Source organism: Carcharhinus amblyrhynchos, chromosome 11, assembly GCF_965287045.1.
Source record: "Carcharhinus amblyrhynchos chromosome 11, sCarAmb.v2.hapA, whole genome shotgun sequence".
In the NCBI taxonomy this organism is placed as follows: domain Eukaryota; kingdom Metazoa; phylum Chordata; class Chondrichthyes; order Carcharhiniformes; family Carcharhinidae; genus Carcharhinus; species Carcharhinus amblyrhynchos.
In genome coordinates, this window is record NC_137334.1 from 62,376,603 (window position 1) to 62,396,562 (window position 19,960).

Below are 19,960 nucleotides of genomic sequence, written 5' to 3' on the forward strand. Positions count from 1 at the left end.
CAATCAGTCAAAACAAGTTAGAAATAATTTTAATGTATACTAGATTTTCATAAAACATTTTTATTATTCTATTGTAAAATATGATTGAGATATTTTCACCTTAAGATGATACAGCTTTCACTAACTCTCCTTTGAGTGAATCAATTAATCGCAATTTCCTCAAATATACTGCTCAAGAAATAGATTCCAGATAGTGAGATCTTGTGTTAATTTGGTTTCTAATTTCTGGCCCATGCTACTTATCAAACTCATTATTGCCCAACTCATTCTTTGATTTTTTTTGTAACTAGATCCAATGTATCATATTTTCAAACTCTGCTAACTTAGGCTACAACTGAGAATATGTTGAGCAATTTGTTTTTAGATGTGGGGAAAAGTGGATAAATTTATGAAGTAATTATTGAGATATCAACATATTTTCAATTAAAGAATAAAATGAAAATGCAGACAACTCTAAAGCACGTGGTAAGACCAAGTCAAGCCTAGAAATAGATCAAGATGACAGAAGGTTGATTGAAAATATCAACTTTTTTCTGACCATTACCCAGGAAGATTCAAACAATATTGACTGGAAAGGAACATCAGCACCTACTGGTTTGTTTAAATAAACTTAATTAGCTCTAGTTTAGTAAAAATAGGCAGGAAAGTTTTGAGATTGTCAATTGCTGGTGTTATGGTTGCCACAGATTTTAGCTCTAGGTAACTTTAACCTACCACAAGAATTGTTCTGTAGCAGCTCTTAAAGATGTGATGACCCTTACTTTCACCTGAGATTGCTGCCTGGTTGTATTTCAAAATTTGCTTCACAAGCTACAGAATTTGTCATCTGTAAGCATTTAACTTCTGTACTTTTAAGTTTCAAAACATGTCAAGTGTTTAAACACATACTTTTGCAGTTGCTGATCAGTGTCATCAGGTTCAATGGTGGAAATGGTAAGTGATGATTCTAAAGTAGTACTGGACATATCTCTCCTTAAGGCATCTGAGGAGCTGGATTGTCTTGGAGTTGCTGGCAGTTCTGATTTAATTTCATCAGTATGTTTATGCTGCCTGTTACTTTCTTCTTTCTCCACTGGGTCACATACTGAACTATTACCATATGTCTTTGGAACATTTGGTGATCTTGGTGTTGAAGGTGGAGTGTTCGGCTTGCTTCCAGTTTTCTTTTTCTTTATTGATATGGGACCCTTTTTAAGGGCATTCAAACCTGTGTAGACACTGTCAGGATCTGGTTCCTCAATGGTGAGTATCTGTGTGAGTATGACAAAGAATTGATGTCAGCAAACAACACATAGACTTACATCCTTGCAATTCCTAATACTAATTATCCTAATAGTTTAATATTTATTCTTCTCTGAGCATTAACTACCTCAATGCACCTTGTGGTGTAGCACTACACTATATTGACTGCAAAAGTCTTCAGGGTCAGCCTCTGGTTTGCATCGTTAACCACTTTCATCCAAGCAGCAGAGGGATAATGCCTCTCAGCTAACAATAAGAAAAAGTATCAGGCAGGATTTTGACTTCTTATTGCTGACCATTAATCATGTGGAAAATGTTCCAAGTGAGGATATTCCCATGGTCTAACAAAATAGCAACCTCATGCATAAAATGGCCCTTTAGGTGAGATATTAGAGGGCCTTTGCTCATGGAACAGTGACCTAGGCAGAGGTGATACAATGAGAAGGAAGAGAGGACACATGCAGAACATTTCATTGTAGCAAGAACAATGCATTATTTGTGCAAGCCATGACTTTCTGTAGGGCAGGGTAATTATTTTGTAAGAGATTAACATTTTCAGCATTATGAAGTAACTGTGCCTCAAAACAACCAAATTTAAAATATTTTACAATGCTAAATTATTACAGAAACCATACTGCACTTTCTAATTACTGGGCATTTTAGAAAAAGACATTTAGAAAAAGACATTGCAGAAGGTCAGGGGACATGGAGTTGGGGGTAGGGTGTTAGCGTGGATAGAGGATTGGTTGTCAAATAGGAGGCAGAGAGTGGGGGTCAATGGGTGCTATTCGGATTGGCGGTTGGTGACTAGTGGAGTGCCCCAGGGGTCGGTGCTGGGGCCTCAGCTATTTACCATTTATATAGATGATCTGGAGGAGGGAACCGAGTGCAGGGTGTCGAAATTTGCTGATGACACCAAGATTGGGGGAAAGGCAAATTGTGCGGAGGGTGTGGAGAGTCTGCAGAAGGATCTAGATAGGCTGGGCGAATGGGCCAGGAAATGGCAAATGGAATTTAATGTTGGCAAGTGTGAGGTGGTCCACTTTGGTAGGAAGAATGGTAGGAAGGACTATTACTTACGTGGCGAAAAACTGCAGCAGGCGACGGTGCAGAGGGACCTCGGGGTCCTTGTGCATGAGTCGCAAAAACCCAGCTTGCAGGTGCAGCAGGTGGTCAGGAAGGCGAATGGGATGCTGGCCTTCATAGCGAGGGGGATTGAATATAAAAGTAGGGAGGTCTTGCTGCAGCTGTATAGGGCATTGGTGAGGCCGCAGCTGGAGTACTGTGTGCAGTTTTGGGCGCCGCACCTGCGCAAGGATATTTTGGCCCTGGAGGGAGTGCAGAGGAGGTTTACTAGGCTGATACCGGAGTTGAGGGGATTGAGCTATGAGGAGAGGCTGAATAAACTAGGCTTGTACTCGTTAGAGTTTAGAAGAATGAGGGGAGATCTCATTGAGACGTATAAGATGATGAATGGGATGGATAGGATAGAGGTGGAGAGACTCTTCCCGCTCAAAAAAGACAGTAGGACTAGGGGGCACAGCCTCAAGATAAAGGGGAGGCGGTTTAGAACGGAGTTGAGGAGGAACTTCTTCACTCAAAGGGTGGTGAATCTCTGGAATTCTCTGCCCGTTGAAGTGGTGGAGGCTGCCTCGCTAAATATTTTTAAGAAGCGGGTTGATGGGTTCTTGATAAGAGAGGGGATTAAGGGTTATGGGGAGAGGGCGGGAAAGTGGAACTGAGCCACGACAGATCAGCCATGATCTTATTGAATGGCGGGGCAGGCTCGAAGGGCTAGATGGCCTACTCCTGCTCCTATTTCTTATGTTCTTATCACAAATCTTAAAGCAATTCTGCACAATTTGTCAACTGTGCAGATTTTGGAACCAAGTAGATTCTTCACTGTTGATGTTGTTCATCATTTCACATTAGCGATTTGAGTTCAAATCTGGCTATAATATTGGGTTCAAAGTCTCCATGTTTTGATGGGTAAGTGTCACAGATAAAATTTATTTGGAAGATCTAAATCCAATTCCATAGCATAAAACTGACCAAAGTTTTGCTGCCATTCCAAATTAACGAGGGTAGAACATCTGACTGGTAAGCACATGCATGGGGGCTGACTGTGCTCATATTACATTCTTTTTTAATACAATTTAAAATATATATATTCAAAAGAAATAGCTCAGACAGAAATGAATACATATTTAAATAGAGATGTTGCTAATTAGGAAGTTAACAATATGGATCTTTAATTGAGAAATTATATCACTTTGCAGAAGTTCTACAGTGTTTAATGCAACATATCTTACATCAAGTATATTTAAGATGGATAAGTCTAAATTCATTTTGACAATGAGGTGGGATTTTCCAGCTGAGCTTGCTCCAAAGCCAAAAAATCCCACATGAGATCAATGGACCTTTGCGTGGTCTGTGTCCCGACTGCTGCAATTGCTGTGGCAGGCAGGATGGTTGAATTCTGGCCTTGGTTTCTAAAGCTTCAAATACTATTCTAAACATTTGATGGCATTGGATTTAGCTGTTACTGGAAGATAATAAAGTCCCATTAAGCCTTCAGGTCAATGTCACAAAAGCATACGTCTAAGAAGGCAGAATGTCTCAAAATGAGAATCATTTCTCTGGTATGTTTAACCTACCCGAAGAACCAGCTTTAATTTTATGAGGCTGTTGGGGCCTGAATGTTCAAGTGGAAACCTTTGGTCAAGGGTCATATCAGATGCTTTCAACAAATGGTAGAAAGGAACAGTTAAAATCCCAAGGGCACACTCCCGGTCTTTGTCTTTGATCTGCTCAAAACAAATTGCGATAATAGTTTGCACATGTTACTGAATGAAATTGAACACTTAGTAAATCACTTCCAATATAAATCCTCAATGGATATGCACATACTAAAAATATTAGACAAACATCCCCTAATTCCAAAAAGTAATTTTAAATTATATGAATTACCCACAAATGTTCATACTTAATGCAAATAATTCCATTTCAAAAGGCATCGTGGAGAGAAGAGATTATTAATTGGGTTGTTAATTTCCTAAATGGTGGGAAGCAGCATGTGATCAAAGGCAATTGTGCAAACTGGGCAATTGTTAGTCAATGCTGTTCTTGAAGAGACTAAATCATGGACTTTCACTGATTGCAATGCAGTTTTGGGCTGTATAGCGACTCTGAAGTGCAGTCTGGACAAAAACATGAATAGGATGGGAATAGAGGGATATGGTTTGCGGAAGGATAGGGGGTTTTAGTTCAGATGGGCAACATGGTTGGTGCAGGCTTCGAAGGATGAAGGGCCTGTTCCTGTGCTGTAATTTTCTTTGTTCTTTGTAAGAAACTTAACAATTCAAGTGCTATTCTGGAACAGTCTGTCCTACATTAATCATGAAGCATCATTACAAGATAGGCAGCTGGATCTAGCTGACTAACTTTGAGGCTAGGGACCAAACTTATTGAAGTTCCAGTAGGAAATTTATTATTGTCCGCTCAAAGGCAAATGGCATAAATAATCTTTTTCGCCAGTCCTTTATATTATCAAGCTTGACTAAACCTGGAAATATTTAAGCTGGAAATTTATTTGAATGCATAAACACTGATCGAAGATGCACATCCTTGGAACTATGATTAATGAAGCAAGGTGATTCATAAACTTTATCCACAGAAACACATTCTAAAGCCGGTAAGGTTGCAAGCTAATATCAACGGATTACAAATGCTGGGTTCCTTGCTGAACAGGAAAAAGATGCTCACAAGAAGTCTGGTTGCTTTTTGGGTGGCTGGCAAGAAGCCAACAGAAACAGAAAGTGTTGTAAATGCTTTGTATATCTGGTGGTATCTGTGTAGGGAGAAACAGAGGTCCCTCTGTGAGGGACCCTTTGTCACTACAATTCATGGACCTGAGGAATTGATTCTGTTTCTCTTTGCATAAATACTGCCCAGTCTGCTGAATATTTTCCACATTTTTATATTTCAGATCTCCAGCATCTGCAATACCTTGCTTCATGCTGGGTATTCGTAAGTGTGGCTAGTTTCAATTTAAAATGAAAAAAAAAAATCACTCAATGCAAAATAGATTTTTTCTATCATCAAAATCTATTTGTGTGGATAGGAATAGCACCTTATTACAGGTCATTGGTTGATGATGATTTACTGGAATGTTTTGCCATTTTAAAACTTGGAAGTCAGATCAGGAATCATGCGCCGAAGAATATGTTGTGGATAGTTCAATGTATTCTCATGCTTACTTCGGAATATTGTTTGCATTGCTGTGAGGTTCAAGTCTTTTGGCTGTTGCTGTCTGGATATTACATAGGATTAGGTTCAAAGAAGCAGAGCTGGTTGCATGATGTGAATGACCAAGTTGTGTGTAATTGTCAGATAAAATCGTGGTTGTAATGTGTATCATATTGAAAACTAAGCTTTCAATAGGCTTTATAGAGGCACAGAGTACAAAAACCATGAAGTTTTGCTAAACCTATATGGAACAGTTTGATTCCACTCTGACTAGGTTCCCAATTCTGGGCACCCAAAAGATGTGAGGGGGAAAGTTAAAATGGGGAAGGAATAAGGGGCTTAGAACAGGAAAACCAGAGTTAATGAATGCTCTCCCTGGCTCCAGGTGGCACACTTTAGACCAGGAATGTGTGCAAGCTTCCTGCTGACAATACTGGGGCTTCAGTAATCCAAGTAGAGCGGACCAATTGCTACACTTATACATGTTGAAGCTTTCTTAAAGCAGTTTCAAAACCTAAACAACTTCATATATTAGAATAGTAAAAATAAGCTTGATTTTATTAAATACAGTACTGTCACTGTTATATTGTACCCCACAGTGGCACAGTGGTTAGCACTGCTTCCTCACAGCATCAGGGACCTGGGTTTGATTCCCGGTTTGGGTCACTGTCTGTGTGGCTTCTGCACGTTTTCCTCCTTGCCTGCATGGGTTTCCTCCGGGTGCTCCGGTTTCCTCTCACAGCCTGAAAGATTAGGTGCATTAGCCATGTTAAATTCTCCCTCTGTGTACCTGAACAGGCACCGGAGTGTGGTGACTAGGGGATTTCAACAGTAACTTCATTGTAGTGTTAATGTAAGTCTACTTGTGACACTAATAAATAAACTTTAAATATTAAAAGCAACTTTAAATATAACAGTACTTTACCTCGATGCTTAGTTGTTCAGAATGAACATTTCTGATGAAGAATACAAATGCTTGCTCCCAGATTGGTGAGCTGGTATTGTAGCAAATCTGTGAATCCAAAATTCTTTGTTAGAAAAACATTCCTTCACAGTGCTAACAACTTCCTCAAATTATTCAACTGATCTATTTAATTAAAACGCTCACTGGTGTCAGCAATTCCTTTCCAAAGAAAGCATTTCCTTCTTGACAATGAATAGTCAAATAGTGAAATCTTTAATTAAGGATTTAATAGTTTGATGTATGCCTAAAATATTTGTTATTACAGCGCATTTTCTGTACATCCGCAAAGCATGACTTTTACATATCCTGGCTTTGTACACTTGCATTTGCAGTTTTTTTATTTCCCTAATTATGATAACTTGCTGAAAGCAGTGATAATCAAGGTACCTCCTAGGACAACATGACTCCTAGGACTACAGTAATTAGTTTATGAGGCAATGAGGCACTGCTTCCAGACTTAACTCGATTCACTGGGGCAGGCAATGCTGTGGATCACTATTTGCGCGTTCTTCAATTATGTCAGTGCAGAAAGCCACGTGGGCTGTGCAGGCAGCAGTCAACAGCACCTCCTGTCCCCAGGGAATCGACACAAGTCTGCCTAGCACTATATAACACAGGCAAATTTCTTCCCCAAAGACTTTAAATTCATATGTAGCCCCAAAGCAACTGATCTTTGATAGCACAGACTCTCTATAAAAGACTTCCTGAACAGCTGGCAGTCAAACATCAGGAGCAGTGTAGGTCCTGTGTACATCAAGGTTTGCCACTTTCCAGAAGGATGCTTCAACATGCATACTGATTCCCTGCATTGGTTGACACATCTTACACAGTAATGAGATCTATAAGCAGTAGATGCAATGGGATCAGCTGGTGACTGCTTAAAGTACAGCCACAAGAGATATACGGCCCGATTTTACCATTGCACTGTCCCCGAAAACATGGTAAGGTTGGTGTGAGGTGAGTAGCATGAACTGCGCTCGCCTCCATGCCAGTTCCCCCTTTATCAAGGGCCGAAAATGATCGCAATCTAACCCGAAATGGGCGCTTTGGCCATTTAAATGTATTTAAATTGACTCAATGGGCTGCAAGCCCAACTTTACCAGCGCTTCCCCTTTACTACTGCGTTCACCAATCCGGAATCGCTGCAAAACAGACATGCTCGATACAAGTCCGAATCGGGCACTCCATCAGTGAGAATTATTAAGGAGGTAAGTGCCGAGCATCCAACGGCTCTCTGCTTTAGATCAGTTGGGGGTGGGGGCAGGGGCAGGGGACAAGATGGGTTCGCTGCCACTGTTCTTGAGATGAGGGTGGGGTCGGCATGGGGTCCACTGCCACTCTGTCTGAGATCAGTGGCGGGGGGTGGGAATGGGGTCTGCTGCCACTCTGTCTGAGATCAGTGGCAGGGGGTGGGAATGGGGTCTGCTGCCACTCTGCCTGAGATCAGTTTGGGGGGGGGAGCGGAAACAGGCCTGCAAATTGGTCTGGATGGTGGGAAAGTGGGGGGATGAGTGTCAGTAATGTTGTAGGGGTGGGGTGTGGAAGAGGCATTATCTGCCCGGGAAGGATGTGGCAGGGGAGCAGCATTCTATCTTTTTTTTCTGCACACGTGCAGTTGAAAGTGCCATTTGGAGCTACAGGGTTTTGGGTGCGTTAAGCCCCTCCCACAGGCTTGTGCAGCGCGATTCAGAATTGCTGATATTTTTGCAGGCAGATTGCGTATGGGAGTGCCTCAGAACAGGCCTAAAAGGTCAGATCTGAAACACTCCCAGATTCAAGTCAGCCCAGCACTTCGAATCAAAATGATGAAACAGGGCCCATGTTGTGGGGTCAGGAAGACCAGGAGGAATGCTGATCCTATAAAATCCTTCTGCTGGTCTATCCTACTATCAATCTCTTTCTTCTCCCACTCTGGTTCAGTTTTCTACCTGACTCATTGTGCAAACGGTCTAATTTTCTGTCCATTTACAACCAAGCAATTGCAATCATCTGCTGCCAACAGCTCACTAGCAGCATCTGACTGAGGCTTAAACTATTTCTGTTTAAGGTCTCTTATCTCTAATTTTCTTGGATAGAATGGAAATTCTGACTCTGATTTTGGGCAGCATACTGATGCTAAGCTAAGCAGACTCAGGCCTGGTTAGTACTTGGATGGGAGACTACTGGGGAATACCAGATGCAGTAGGCTTGGAATTTCTTGTTGGAATAGTGGTTAGTATCTCTGCCTGTTGCACGGGAGATTGGGGTTCAATTCCCCAGTTAGAAGCCTAATAGTTGGGTGCTGTCAGTCGTAGTTTTAAAAATAAAATCACTTCTCAGCCTCTTGGCCAAGTTTGAGCATCAAATCAAGCCTGAGATGGGGTGCAATGCCTTATCTTGTCAGCCTGGATCCTGTTTGTTCGTTTTATAGAGATTATGAATTGGATTTTGAATTTGGATTCAGGAGAAAGCAAGGAATGCATTTAGGTCTAGGCGGTCAACTCTAAGCAATGGCTTTGCAACTTCCAAGGATGGAATTTTAAAAAAATGTATCGAGAAGTTTAGAACATGCAGTTTGCATTATCCTACAGTGCAGTTATACATAAATATACAGCTTTGAGTGTGGACAACTCATACCTTGCTTTCTTGTATGTTGTTTCCTACGACAAGCTGAACAGAGCAGCTCGGTTCCATGTTGCCCCTCTTTGTTGACTGTGAATGTAAAAACAGTCTAATCCTTCATTATTCGCACATTTGTATCCACATGTCTTCAACATTTAATTACAGTAAAGACCACCAATGATTAACTGCTATTACCCAGCTTATTAGGATTAGAATATTTTGATGATAGTTTTTAATTTTACTCCCTTTAAACGTTAATGTTATAAACTAAGTTTTTGCTTTACAAAAGCACCAAGTCTTTTTTGTCCATTTGTAGATAATACACATTCCTCCGCTTTAAAGAAAAAATTGATAAAGCTGATTATTAAAGGCCAATAAAAATAATATTAATCTGGCCCATCTAAACTGGCAATGTGAGCTGTGATAACCCCTAGAACTTGCATGGGGAATCATTGATTGACCTCACTCTAGGACTTGTAGAATATCAGCTCCCTGGGGATTGCTAATTACCTTACCAGGTGGAGCTCATGTACTGAGCCCTGTATAAAGCAAGCCCCTGAGTGGGGCCTGTTTGTGTTTATCACAGGTTTGTGATTCTGCTTTGCTTTATTTTAGACAATAAAGCACTGTTCCTTTACAGCTGACTCCTGGAGTTATTATAAGAGGGAAGGTTGTGTGAGCTGAGGATTAATTTCCAGCAGAAGTCCTTTTCCCCCAATTTAAAACAAGTTTCTAACATATGCAGGGGAGGTTGGCCTGTGACAAGTTCACTCAGCAGCAGGAATTCACAGAGGCAGTAGCTCACCATTAACGTGGTGTTTGAAAGCAGGACTAATTGTTAATAGCGGCATAGTGGAGAAACATGAACTTTGTCCCTTTGAAGCTGAAGAGCTTGAAATGCTGCTCGTGGGTGTGGAACAAAGGTGGGTGACCCCATCTGAGGCCAGAATTCATTTTATTAGCTGAATGGAGGCAAGTTATTGGCATAGTCAATGCACTCACTTAGCTTTCTGCAGTCATTGATAGATTGCCTGCGGTGAGCCACCTCCTCACTGGAGCCAAATACAAAGAGAACTAAAATTAAAGCAAATAAAAATGGAGAATGCTGGAAAGACTCAGCAGATGTGCCAGCATCCATAGAGAGAGACAGAGAAACAGAGTTGTGTTTTGAGTCCATATGACTCTTCTTCAGAGTCCCAGAGGGATAGCCCGAGGTTTTAGTAGCAGATTGGTAATTGGGAATAATGGAATAGGGGTTCTGGGGTTTGACAACAGTGTGGTTGTGGTATGCTGGTCATTGTCAGCATGAAGAGATGCTCTGAAGTTTAACAGGACAATGGAAGAGAGAAAGTGGGGTTTGACAGAACAATGAAGTACAGCTCATTGGTATACTTGGAGTCTTTTAGATATGGAGGGGGAAATGTCAATGATTTGAAAGCATTGAGGATGGACGGGGTGTGTCCCAAATCTGGCAGCCCTAATTTGTATGTTTTTAATAGATCCCCCAATTAAACAATGCTTTGGATTTGATTATGATTTAATATAATCACATAAAATTACCTTAATGTAGTTTGGTTTGTTCTTTTTCTTCATACTGTACTCATTGTTGCTATATTCAAACTGGTTTCTCTTGAAGGGAAATAAATTACTTTAGTTACACAGTAATACAAGTTTCCAATTACACTATATTTTACAAATTCACTCTGAAACTGAACAACAATTTACCAAGTATACAAAATGACAAAGTCAGATCCCAACTGCCAGGGATTTGAAGTAGGAGGGAAACTGGAGAAACTTGAGTTTTTCAGCCGGGTAAGAAAGCTGACTTTATGATAGTAAATCATATAGAAAATATTAAATCTACTTTAAATATTGGAGGTAGGACCAAGGGGAATAGGTTAAGACTTGTTTATCGTAACCTCTGGGTTAATATCAGATTATTCTTCCTTATGCAGAGATTGAGTAACACTCAGATTTCTGGGTGTGAGATATTAAGGGGTTAACATCGCATGCAACTAAGAACTTTTGGGTTCATTTCAAAATGACATGCATAAGATATCTGTGATTAATGAATTTACCCTTTAACAGTTCTCTTTCTTTCAACATAACAATATTAACTTTAGATATGGTTAACCTGACTAGAACAAAGGGTGTCTTGTGATTAGCTACATTGTATCAGACTGCATGTGATCGTAAGGATTGTAAAAGCTACATAAAGGGGGACCGTCCCATTGTTCGGCATGCCTTTGCTACCTGACTCCCAACACTGGGTGGAAGTTGGGTAGTAAAGGCTTGCCAGCTTACATATGTAAGAAGAATAAAGAACTTTTGTATTGGACCGTTGTTGGTGTTTGCCTTTGTATCAAGGACGGAAGAGTCTCACGAAAACAAACGTAACAATTGGCGCTGCAGAGCAGGGTTCCAGCATATACAAGACGTCCTCCGAAGTGGACTGAATAAGCAATCATCCAGGTGTCGGTAACGCGAGATGGACGGGCCTACAAAGGTACGATTAACCTTGGTCTCACTCACTGAACTAATACCCAGTCAACCCCACGTCCCCCGAGGCCCTATATTGATGGAACCCAGAGACAGCTTACTCCCCTGAACACTGACTAATCTTACACCGGAAGGTTCGAGTCCCCCAGTTATCCTGGTGGTTATAGTCTCCAGGGTTATTTGTTAAGACACCGGGTGGTTAGAGTCTCCCAAGTGGCCTGGTGGTCAGAGTCCTCAGGTTTATTCAGTAAGAAAGTGGAGGGTTCGAGTCCCCAAAGTTTTGGTATATTAAATCGAGGAGATTTGAGTCCCCTGGTGGCTGGGGTTCGAGTCCCTAGGTTGGTAGAATTTGAGGTTCCAGTCCTCTGATGTAGTAATGGGTGAAAATTACTAGGGAAGTATTATAAATTAATTGGCAAGATGGAAAATTGATTAGAGAAAATCTAAGATTGAGCTAATAATGAGTAGTTTTTGTATTTCAGTGTTTGTGTGGTCTGGTTGCTTGTCGAATGTAGGGGTTGTTGTTGTTTTAGATTGAGAGTAGGAAATGTTAAAGCCTGTTTGTCCTTTATTTATTAAATTGTTTTCAGAAAAAGAAAAGAGTGGGAATTAGGTCAAGTTGGAGATGTGACTACTTGTGCTGATTGAAAGGAAGTAACCGAAAAATCAAAGCTGGCCAGCTGGGAGCATAATGCAGATCGGAGAGGGATCAGTAAGTGTGATGATGGAGGGAAACCCAAAACTTGGGAAATGTTGAAGTGGGAATGTGAGAAATATGAGAAAGACAAAACAGAGAGAGTGGAACAAGAGAGGTTGGAAAGGGAGAGATGAGACCAAGAAAAAGAGCTAGAGTGGCAGGCCGAACAAAGGAAAGATAAAAACCAGAGGTACCTCCCGACATATCTGGCATGCTATTGTTGTCTCAAAGTACTAAGATCATCTTCTGCTTCACCGTTAATCCAGCCACTTTCTTGGCTGCTCCCCCCCCACCGATGACCTCCCGCAACCCCCTCAAAATTGCTTACTTTGGAACCACTTTTTGACCTCGCCTCGTCCAGACCTTACTGACTCTCCCTTACCCTCTCCAGACCTTACCCTGTATGTTGACGGCAGTTCCTCCCTCTCTCCTTCTGGGAGACCCATTTCTGGCTACTCAGTTGTAAACGATACTACCACCCTGGAGGTGGCCGCATTCCACCCTTCGGTCTCCGCACAAAAGGCTGACCTCTTTGCCCTCACCCACGCCTGCATCCTCGCTGCAAACAAATCCGCAAACATTTATCGACTCCTGTTATACTTTCAGGATCACTCATGATTTCGGCAAATTATGGGCCCAAAGACATTTCCTTACCTCTTCAGGGTCTCCCATCCAAAATTCTCCTTATGTTCGCAATCTTCTCCAAGCCATCCTCCTCCCTAAACTACTGACCATTATTAAATGTACCGCCCAAGCTGCCGATGATTCGGCAGTGACCAGGGGTAATGCCAGGGCTGACTATGCCATCAAAAAGGCTGCAACAACCCAAACTAACATAGCGCCCTCCATGAATAAGCAGGCGATAAAACACTCGCCTTCTTTGAGCACACCGGGCATGCTAGATATAGTCACTATTCAGCGCTTACAGGGGGACGCTCCTGGTTCTGAACACAATCTTTGGAAGACACATGGATGTTTCATCAAAAGGCCCCTGGATCACTCCAGCTGGCCAAGTTTGTATACCAGATGCATTAATGCCTTTATTCATCGATTATCTACACTCTGACGCCCACCTTGGGAAGGAGGGAATGAGTGGAATATTGCTTTGTACCTGGTGGCACCCCTGACTGGCTCAATCTCGCATAGCATCATGTTTAACATGCCAACAAAATAACATTGGCCAAGGAATAAGGTGCTCACCAGGGCAAACACCCTTGCCGGGTGGCCCATTTGATTGTATTCAGTTGGATTTTATCGAATTACCGCGTGTACAGTGTTATAAGTATTGTCTTGTAATTGTTGATGTGTTTAGTAGATGGATAGAGTCTTTCCCAACTACAAATGACAAGGCCTCGACAGTAGTAAAATTATTATTGACAGAAATAATACTGAGATTTGTGGTACCCCAACAGATTAAGAACATAAGAACATAAGAAATAGGAGCAGGAGTAGGCCATCTAGCCCTTCGAGCCTGTCCCGCCATTCAATAAGATCATGGCTGATCTGTCGCTGCTCAGTTCCACTTTCCTGCCCTCTCCCCATAACCCTTAATCCCCTCTCTTATCAAAAACCCATCTACCCGCTTCTTAAAAATATTTAGTGAGGCAGCCTCCACCACTTCAACGGGCAGAGAATTCCAGAGATTCACCACCCTTTGAGTGAAGAAGTTCCTCCTCAAATCCGTTCTAAACCGCCCCCCTTTTATCTTGAGGCTGTGCCCCCTAGTCCTACTGTCTTTTTTGAGCGGGAAGAGTCTCTCCACCTCTATCCTATCCATCCCATTCATCATCTTACACGTCTCAATGAGATCTCCCCTCATTCTTCTAAACTCTAAAGAATACAAGCCCAGTTTATTCAGCCTCTCCTCATAGCTCAACCCCCTCAACTCCGGTATCAACCTAGTAAACCTCCTCTGCACTCCCTCCAAGGCCAAAATATCTTTGCGCAGGTGCGGCGCCCAAAGCTGCACACAGTACTCCAGCTGTGGCCTCACCAATGCCCTATACAGCTGCAGCAAGACCTCCCTACTTTTATATTCAATCCCCCTCGCTATGAAGGCCAGCATCCCATTTGCCTTCCTGACCACCTGCTGCACCTGCAAGCTGGGATTTTGCGACTCATGCACAAGGACCCCGAGGTCCCTCTGCACCGTCGCCTGCTGCAGTTTTTCGCCCCGTAAGTAATAGTCCTTCCTACCAAAGTGGACCACCTCACACTTGCCAACATTAAATTCCATTTGCCATTTCCTGGCCCATTCGCCCAGCCTATCTAGATCCTTCTGCAGACTCTCCACACCCTCCGCACAATTTGCCGTTCCCCCAATCTTGGTGTCATCAGCAAATTTCGACACCCTACACTCGGTTCCCTCCTCCAGATCATCTATATAAATGGTAAAAAGCTGAGGCCCCAGCACTGACCCCTGGGGCACTCCACTAGTCACCATCCGCCAATCCGAATAGCACCCGTTGACCCCCACTCTCTGCCTCCTATTTGACAACCAATCCTCTATCCACGCTAACACCCTACCCCCAACTCCATGTCCCTCAACCTTCTGCAATAACCTCTTGTGAGGTACTTTGTCAAACGCCTTCTGAAAATCTAGAAAGACCACATCCACCGGCTCTCCTCTATCCACCGCCCTAGACACATCCTCATAGAACTCCAGTAAATTTGTCAGACACGACTTCCCTTTAATGAAACCGTGCTGCGTCTGCTCTATCAAGCAATTCCCTTCAAGATGCCTCACAATTTCCTCCTTATTGACAGATTCTAACATTTTACCTACCACAGACGTTAAACTAACCGGCCTATAATTCCCCGCCTTTTGCCTGGCACCCTTCTTAAACAACGGCGTAACATTAGCCGTTTTCCAATCATCCGGCACTTCCCCGGAATCCAGCGACGTCTGGAAAATAACCACCAAGGCATCCACTAGCTTGGATAATAGCCCCCATTTTGTAGGGAAAATTAATAAGGAACTATGTGACTTTTTTTTTAAACTTTATTCCAATCCAATTAAATCAAATCCAATTCAGAATCCCAACAAGTTGGGACATTCCCGATCCAAGCTGACAAGACAGGGCTCTCACCTCCTGCCTTGGGCTTGATCTACATGATCCAAGCTGATTGGAGTAGGTGTAGTTCCTCCTCCAAGGCTTGATCTCATTTGCATCTTAGCCAAAAGGCCGAGATGCTGCTTTAAAAAATTGCTTCAAAAGAAGCTCAAATGTAACCTAGTGACTTCAACCAAGTGCAGCATGTCGATACTATACTTGATCTTAGCGTTTGCATTCCAGGGCGTCCTGCTTAGTTTACCATAGGTTATCTCCGCAGCCCCATTATGGAACTATGTGACATATTACACGTTCAGCAGCAGTTCCACTGTGCCTACCACTCCCAGGCATCAGGGATAGTGCAAAGAGCTAATGGGGCCCTTTAAAGCTAAGCCATTCAAGCTAACATATAAAAGCCGGTCTGAATTGGTTAAAAGTCTTACCCTTAGCTCTCTACCACATGAGAATGACACCCCACTCTACCACTGGACTATCGGCTGCAGAGATAATCTACAGTAAACTAAGCAGGACAAATACAAGCCCGCCCACCCAGATAGATCTACACATTACGGGAGATGAAATGTAGAAGTACTTCCAACAGCTAACATCGTCTTTAAAGTTTCTTCATTCACAGGTACGGTGCGCCTTTGGATCAACTCCATGGATACCGGATCAAGATTCTGACCCACAGGACTACTTCCCTGGACCACAGATAGTAGACCTCATGCTAATAAAGAACTGGGCTTGGGCCACGGTGAAAAGGACCGTTCCAAGTTCTCCTTCAGACTCCAACTGCAAACAGGGTTCAAGGACAACCTCGCTGGATACATCTGAGTAACTGTAAACGGTGGACACCAACATCCACTAATAAATCATGAAATTTATCTTCACCTTCTTCCGTCTTTCGGCTATTTTCCTGGCACCAGGACAACTGGATCAACGGAAAGGAAGCCTGAAAGACGGACTGACAAATGGACAATTTCATTTTAACATCTTTTTGTACGTCTTATGAGTATGATGTGAAGTTTAATGTAAGCAGGTGTTGGGTCTGCTCACACATATCATCACAGGCCAAAGAGGGGACCCCCTGTTCCCTATTCCTCTCAAAACCAAGGAAATGATAGAATGGATTTTGTATCAAAACAGGACTAAGGGTGGAATAAGAAAAGAGGCCCAGACCACGGGAGGAAATTGGCTAATTGACATCAGCAGTGATGTCTATACAATGAAGAAGTTGGGGGAGGGGGGGGGTGCAATCTATCAATTTTTAAGAAACATTACCAGCCCAACTATAATAGATCAGACTCTCCACACCACTTCATTGTGAACAAAGGGGATCCATCTGCCTGATAAGAAACGGAGCCAAATCCATTGGCCGTACGACTGCATTCAGCAGTTTAATGTCATCAGTCCCAGTAGGAGTATGGTAAAGCTAAGGCCTAAAGTCCATTGCTGTACAGCCAAATCATTTTGGACTACTGTGGGGGCTCCATTCCAACTCAACCCAGATCTATTAAATGACATGGGAGCGTACAATGGCACCTACTTTGTCTGTGGAGATAGCGCCTATCCTTGGCTTCCCTGGAACTGGTCAGGATCTTACTATCTAGTGTATGTGGTCCCCTAAGTCCAGCATTATGACTCCCTGCACCTCCATCAATATGGAATCAGCTCTTGAGAAAATAGCTAAATGATACCGCGGATGGATTAGAGGATGTGAGCACCACCACCTCCAAAGTTTCAGCTGCTATATGGAAAGTGGCACTCCAAAATCGAATGGCTTTAGATTACTTGTTGGCAGCTACCGGAGGCACTTGCGCCCTAATACTCTCTGAATGCTGTACATACATTCCAGATTCCTCCAACAATATCACTGATTTAGCTGAGCATATTAAAAAGATGACAAATAAAATTAGAACCGAGGGGCTGAACTTTAAGGACTACAATCCCCCTGGTTGGTGGCCCTTCGGTAGCCTCTTTGGGGACTGGGGAGGAACATTAATGCATTTGGGAATCATTATTTTGGTGGTTTGCTTATTACTGTTCTTGCTACAATGTGTCGATGCCTGGCTAATAACAGAGCACAAACTCCTCTCTAAAGGTCAAAGTTATCATAAAATGATAAAAGGAGGGAATGAGATATTAAGGAGTTAACATCGCGTGCAACTAAGAACTTTTGAGTTGATTTCAAAATGACAAGCTTTAGACATCTGTGATTAATGAATTTCCCCTTTAACAGTTCTCTCTTTCAACATAATGATTTTACGACCTTAGATATGGTTAACCTGACTAGAACAAAGGGTGTCTTGTGATTAGCTATATTGTATCAGACCGCATGCAATCATAAGGATCGTTAAAGCTACATAAAGGGGGACCGTCCCATTGTACGACACACCTCTGCTACCTGACTCCCAGCACTGAGTGGAAGTTGGGTAGCAAAGGCTTGCCAGCTTACATATGTAAGAAGAATAAAGAACTTTTGGATTGGACGGTGGTTGGCATTTGCCTTTGTATCAAGGACGGAAGAATCTTGCGAAAACGAACATAACAGGTGGAGGTGAAAGCACCAGAATAATTTAAGAAATAATTTGGGCCTGAATTTTCAAGAGAGTTACTTTGAACAGGCCCATTGCCATTTACGCTCTAATGAATGTTGATTAGCAACAGGCAGGACCTCCATTCTCACTTGGAAGGAAGTCCCATCTTAGAGATTGACCGACATCTTTCCAGTCCATCTAGTAGCAGTATGGTAGTTGGGAATAATGAAATAAGGGTCCTGGGGTTTGACAACAGTGTGGTGTGGTGTGCTGGATATGGTCAGCATGAAGAGATGCCCTGCAGTTTAGCAGGACAATGGACTGCACTGCAGTGGCTGTAAGAGGTAGTGCAGCACTCTGCCTAAGACCAAGTCCAGGGAGACAAAATCGCATCCGGTTCAGGACAGACAGGATCCGGGGGTGGGTGGGGGGGGGGGGCGTGGAAACCCATTCATCGGTTGGGGTGGAGGTGTAAAATTCAGGCCTAGGGGTAGCAACAGAGAGGAGGGTGTGTAGGTTCTTCTGGATGAATGAATTAAGATGGGCTGAATGACCTTTCTCATCCGTAAGCTCATTCTGGATCCTTTTTAACCAAATCATATATTCTCCCCGGCATACTCTTTAACTTGGAACGATAGAAAATTTGCATCTTTTTCAGTCTTGACATACATAACTTAGTTTATTATTGAAGTACTTCTCTTACATACTGAAAGTAACAGTTTTTTCCCCCAATACAGCCAATGTTCAACAATTCTTTCCCATTTGCTTTTAATTCATTTCTCACTCCTTGCAAGTTTATTTTCAAATATTGAGTTAGATTTTGCTGGGATTGCCCAATTATTTAGATTTGCAATTGCAAGTTAATGATTTGAAATGTTGTACAAGCGGATAATAATGCACTAAAAGCACAGAGCACCTGGGATCTTGGTGAATGATGGGATTGTGTGTCTCCTTAGCCAATGAGATTAAAGCAGTGACAAATAATCAGAAAAGATTGAGAAGGAGGGGGAATTCAATATGGAATTGAATACAGAAAGAGAAATAACAGAACGAAAGGCAGGAAAGATTAAGAGAGATAGAGAAAAAACAGTGACACAAAATAAATTTTAAAATTTCCTAAAATAATTCACAATCTGATGGTACAAGCAAAATATTGCAGATACTGGAATCTGAATCAAAAATGTAAAATGCTGCAAAATCTCAGCAGGTCTGACAACCTCCGTGAAGAGAATAGAGCCAACATTTCAAGTCTGGAGGACATCCTGAAATGAATATATTATCGTTTACTTACAGGTAGTTGATATGCACTATCCAAATAAACCACCAGTATTGCATTTGATTGGCCTGGAAGAGCTTGCTTCATTGTAGTTTCCTGCAAATTAGAGGAAAAAAAATTAACATTTTTCTTTCATACAGTTTTATGGCCAGAATTTTTAGGATGGTGGGAACTCGGCCCCTGCAATCCGAATAGTCAGTGGGGAACACATCCCCATTAACTCCATGCCTCACTGTCATATTACACTTTAATGGGCACCGATTGAGAGTTGGTGAGACCTGCGCCTCTTGCTCGAGTAATAGACGACATGTTGCTGTCTATATCAACGGGGATGAAGTGGAAATGGTTGAGAATGTCAAGTTTCTAAGTGTCCAGATCACTAACAACCTTTCCTGGTCCCTCCATGCCAACGCTATAGTTAAACAAGTCCATCAACGTCTCTACTTTCTCAGGAGGCTAAGGAAATTTGGCATCTCTGCCATGATTCTCATCAAGTTTTACAGGTGCACCACAAAAAATATTCTTTCTGGGTATATCACAGCTTGTTTTGGCTCCTGCTCTGACCAAAACTGCAAGGAACTAAAAACGATTGCGAACGAAGCCCAATACATCATGCAAACTAACCTCCCATTTGTTAACTCCTGCTGCCTTGGAAAAACATCCAGCACAATCAAGGACCCCACGCACCACAACATACACCTTCTTCTATCAGAAAAAGCTACAAAAGTCTGACATCATGAACCAAACAACACACTTCTTCTCTGCCACCATTGGATTTTTGACTGCAACACTAAATTCTGCATCCACTCCTTTCCTTCTCCCCCCTGTACTCTATGAATAGTA

General features: G+C 42.3%; 1 protein-coding gene across 1 annotated transcript in view; it reads right to left on the minus strand.

Moving 5' to 3' along the window:
- LOC145350197 (extended synaptotagmin-3-like) overlaps positions 1–19,960 on the minus strand; it is a 98,877-nt gene that overhangs the window by 8,508 nt on the left and 70,409 nt on the right. Inside the window, exons 13-18 of the mRNA XM_080199259.1 lie at positions 19,133–19,213; positions 10,616–10,684; positions 9,071–9,145; positions 6,416–6,502; positions 3,900–4,049; positions 889–1,250 (exon numbers count right to left, since the gene is read on the minus strand). Coding sequence (XP_080055385.1) covers positions 889–1,250; positions 3,900–4,049; positions 6,416–6,502; positions 9,071–9,145; positions 10,616–10,684; positions 19,133–19,213 — 824 coding nt within the window. The remainder of the gene's footprint in view (positions 1–888; positions 1,251–3,899; positions 4,050–6,415; positions 6,503–9,070; positions 9,146–10,615; positions 10,685–19,132; positions 19,214–19,960) is intronic.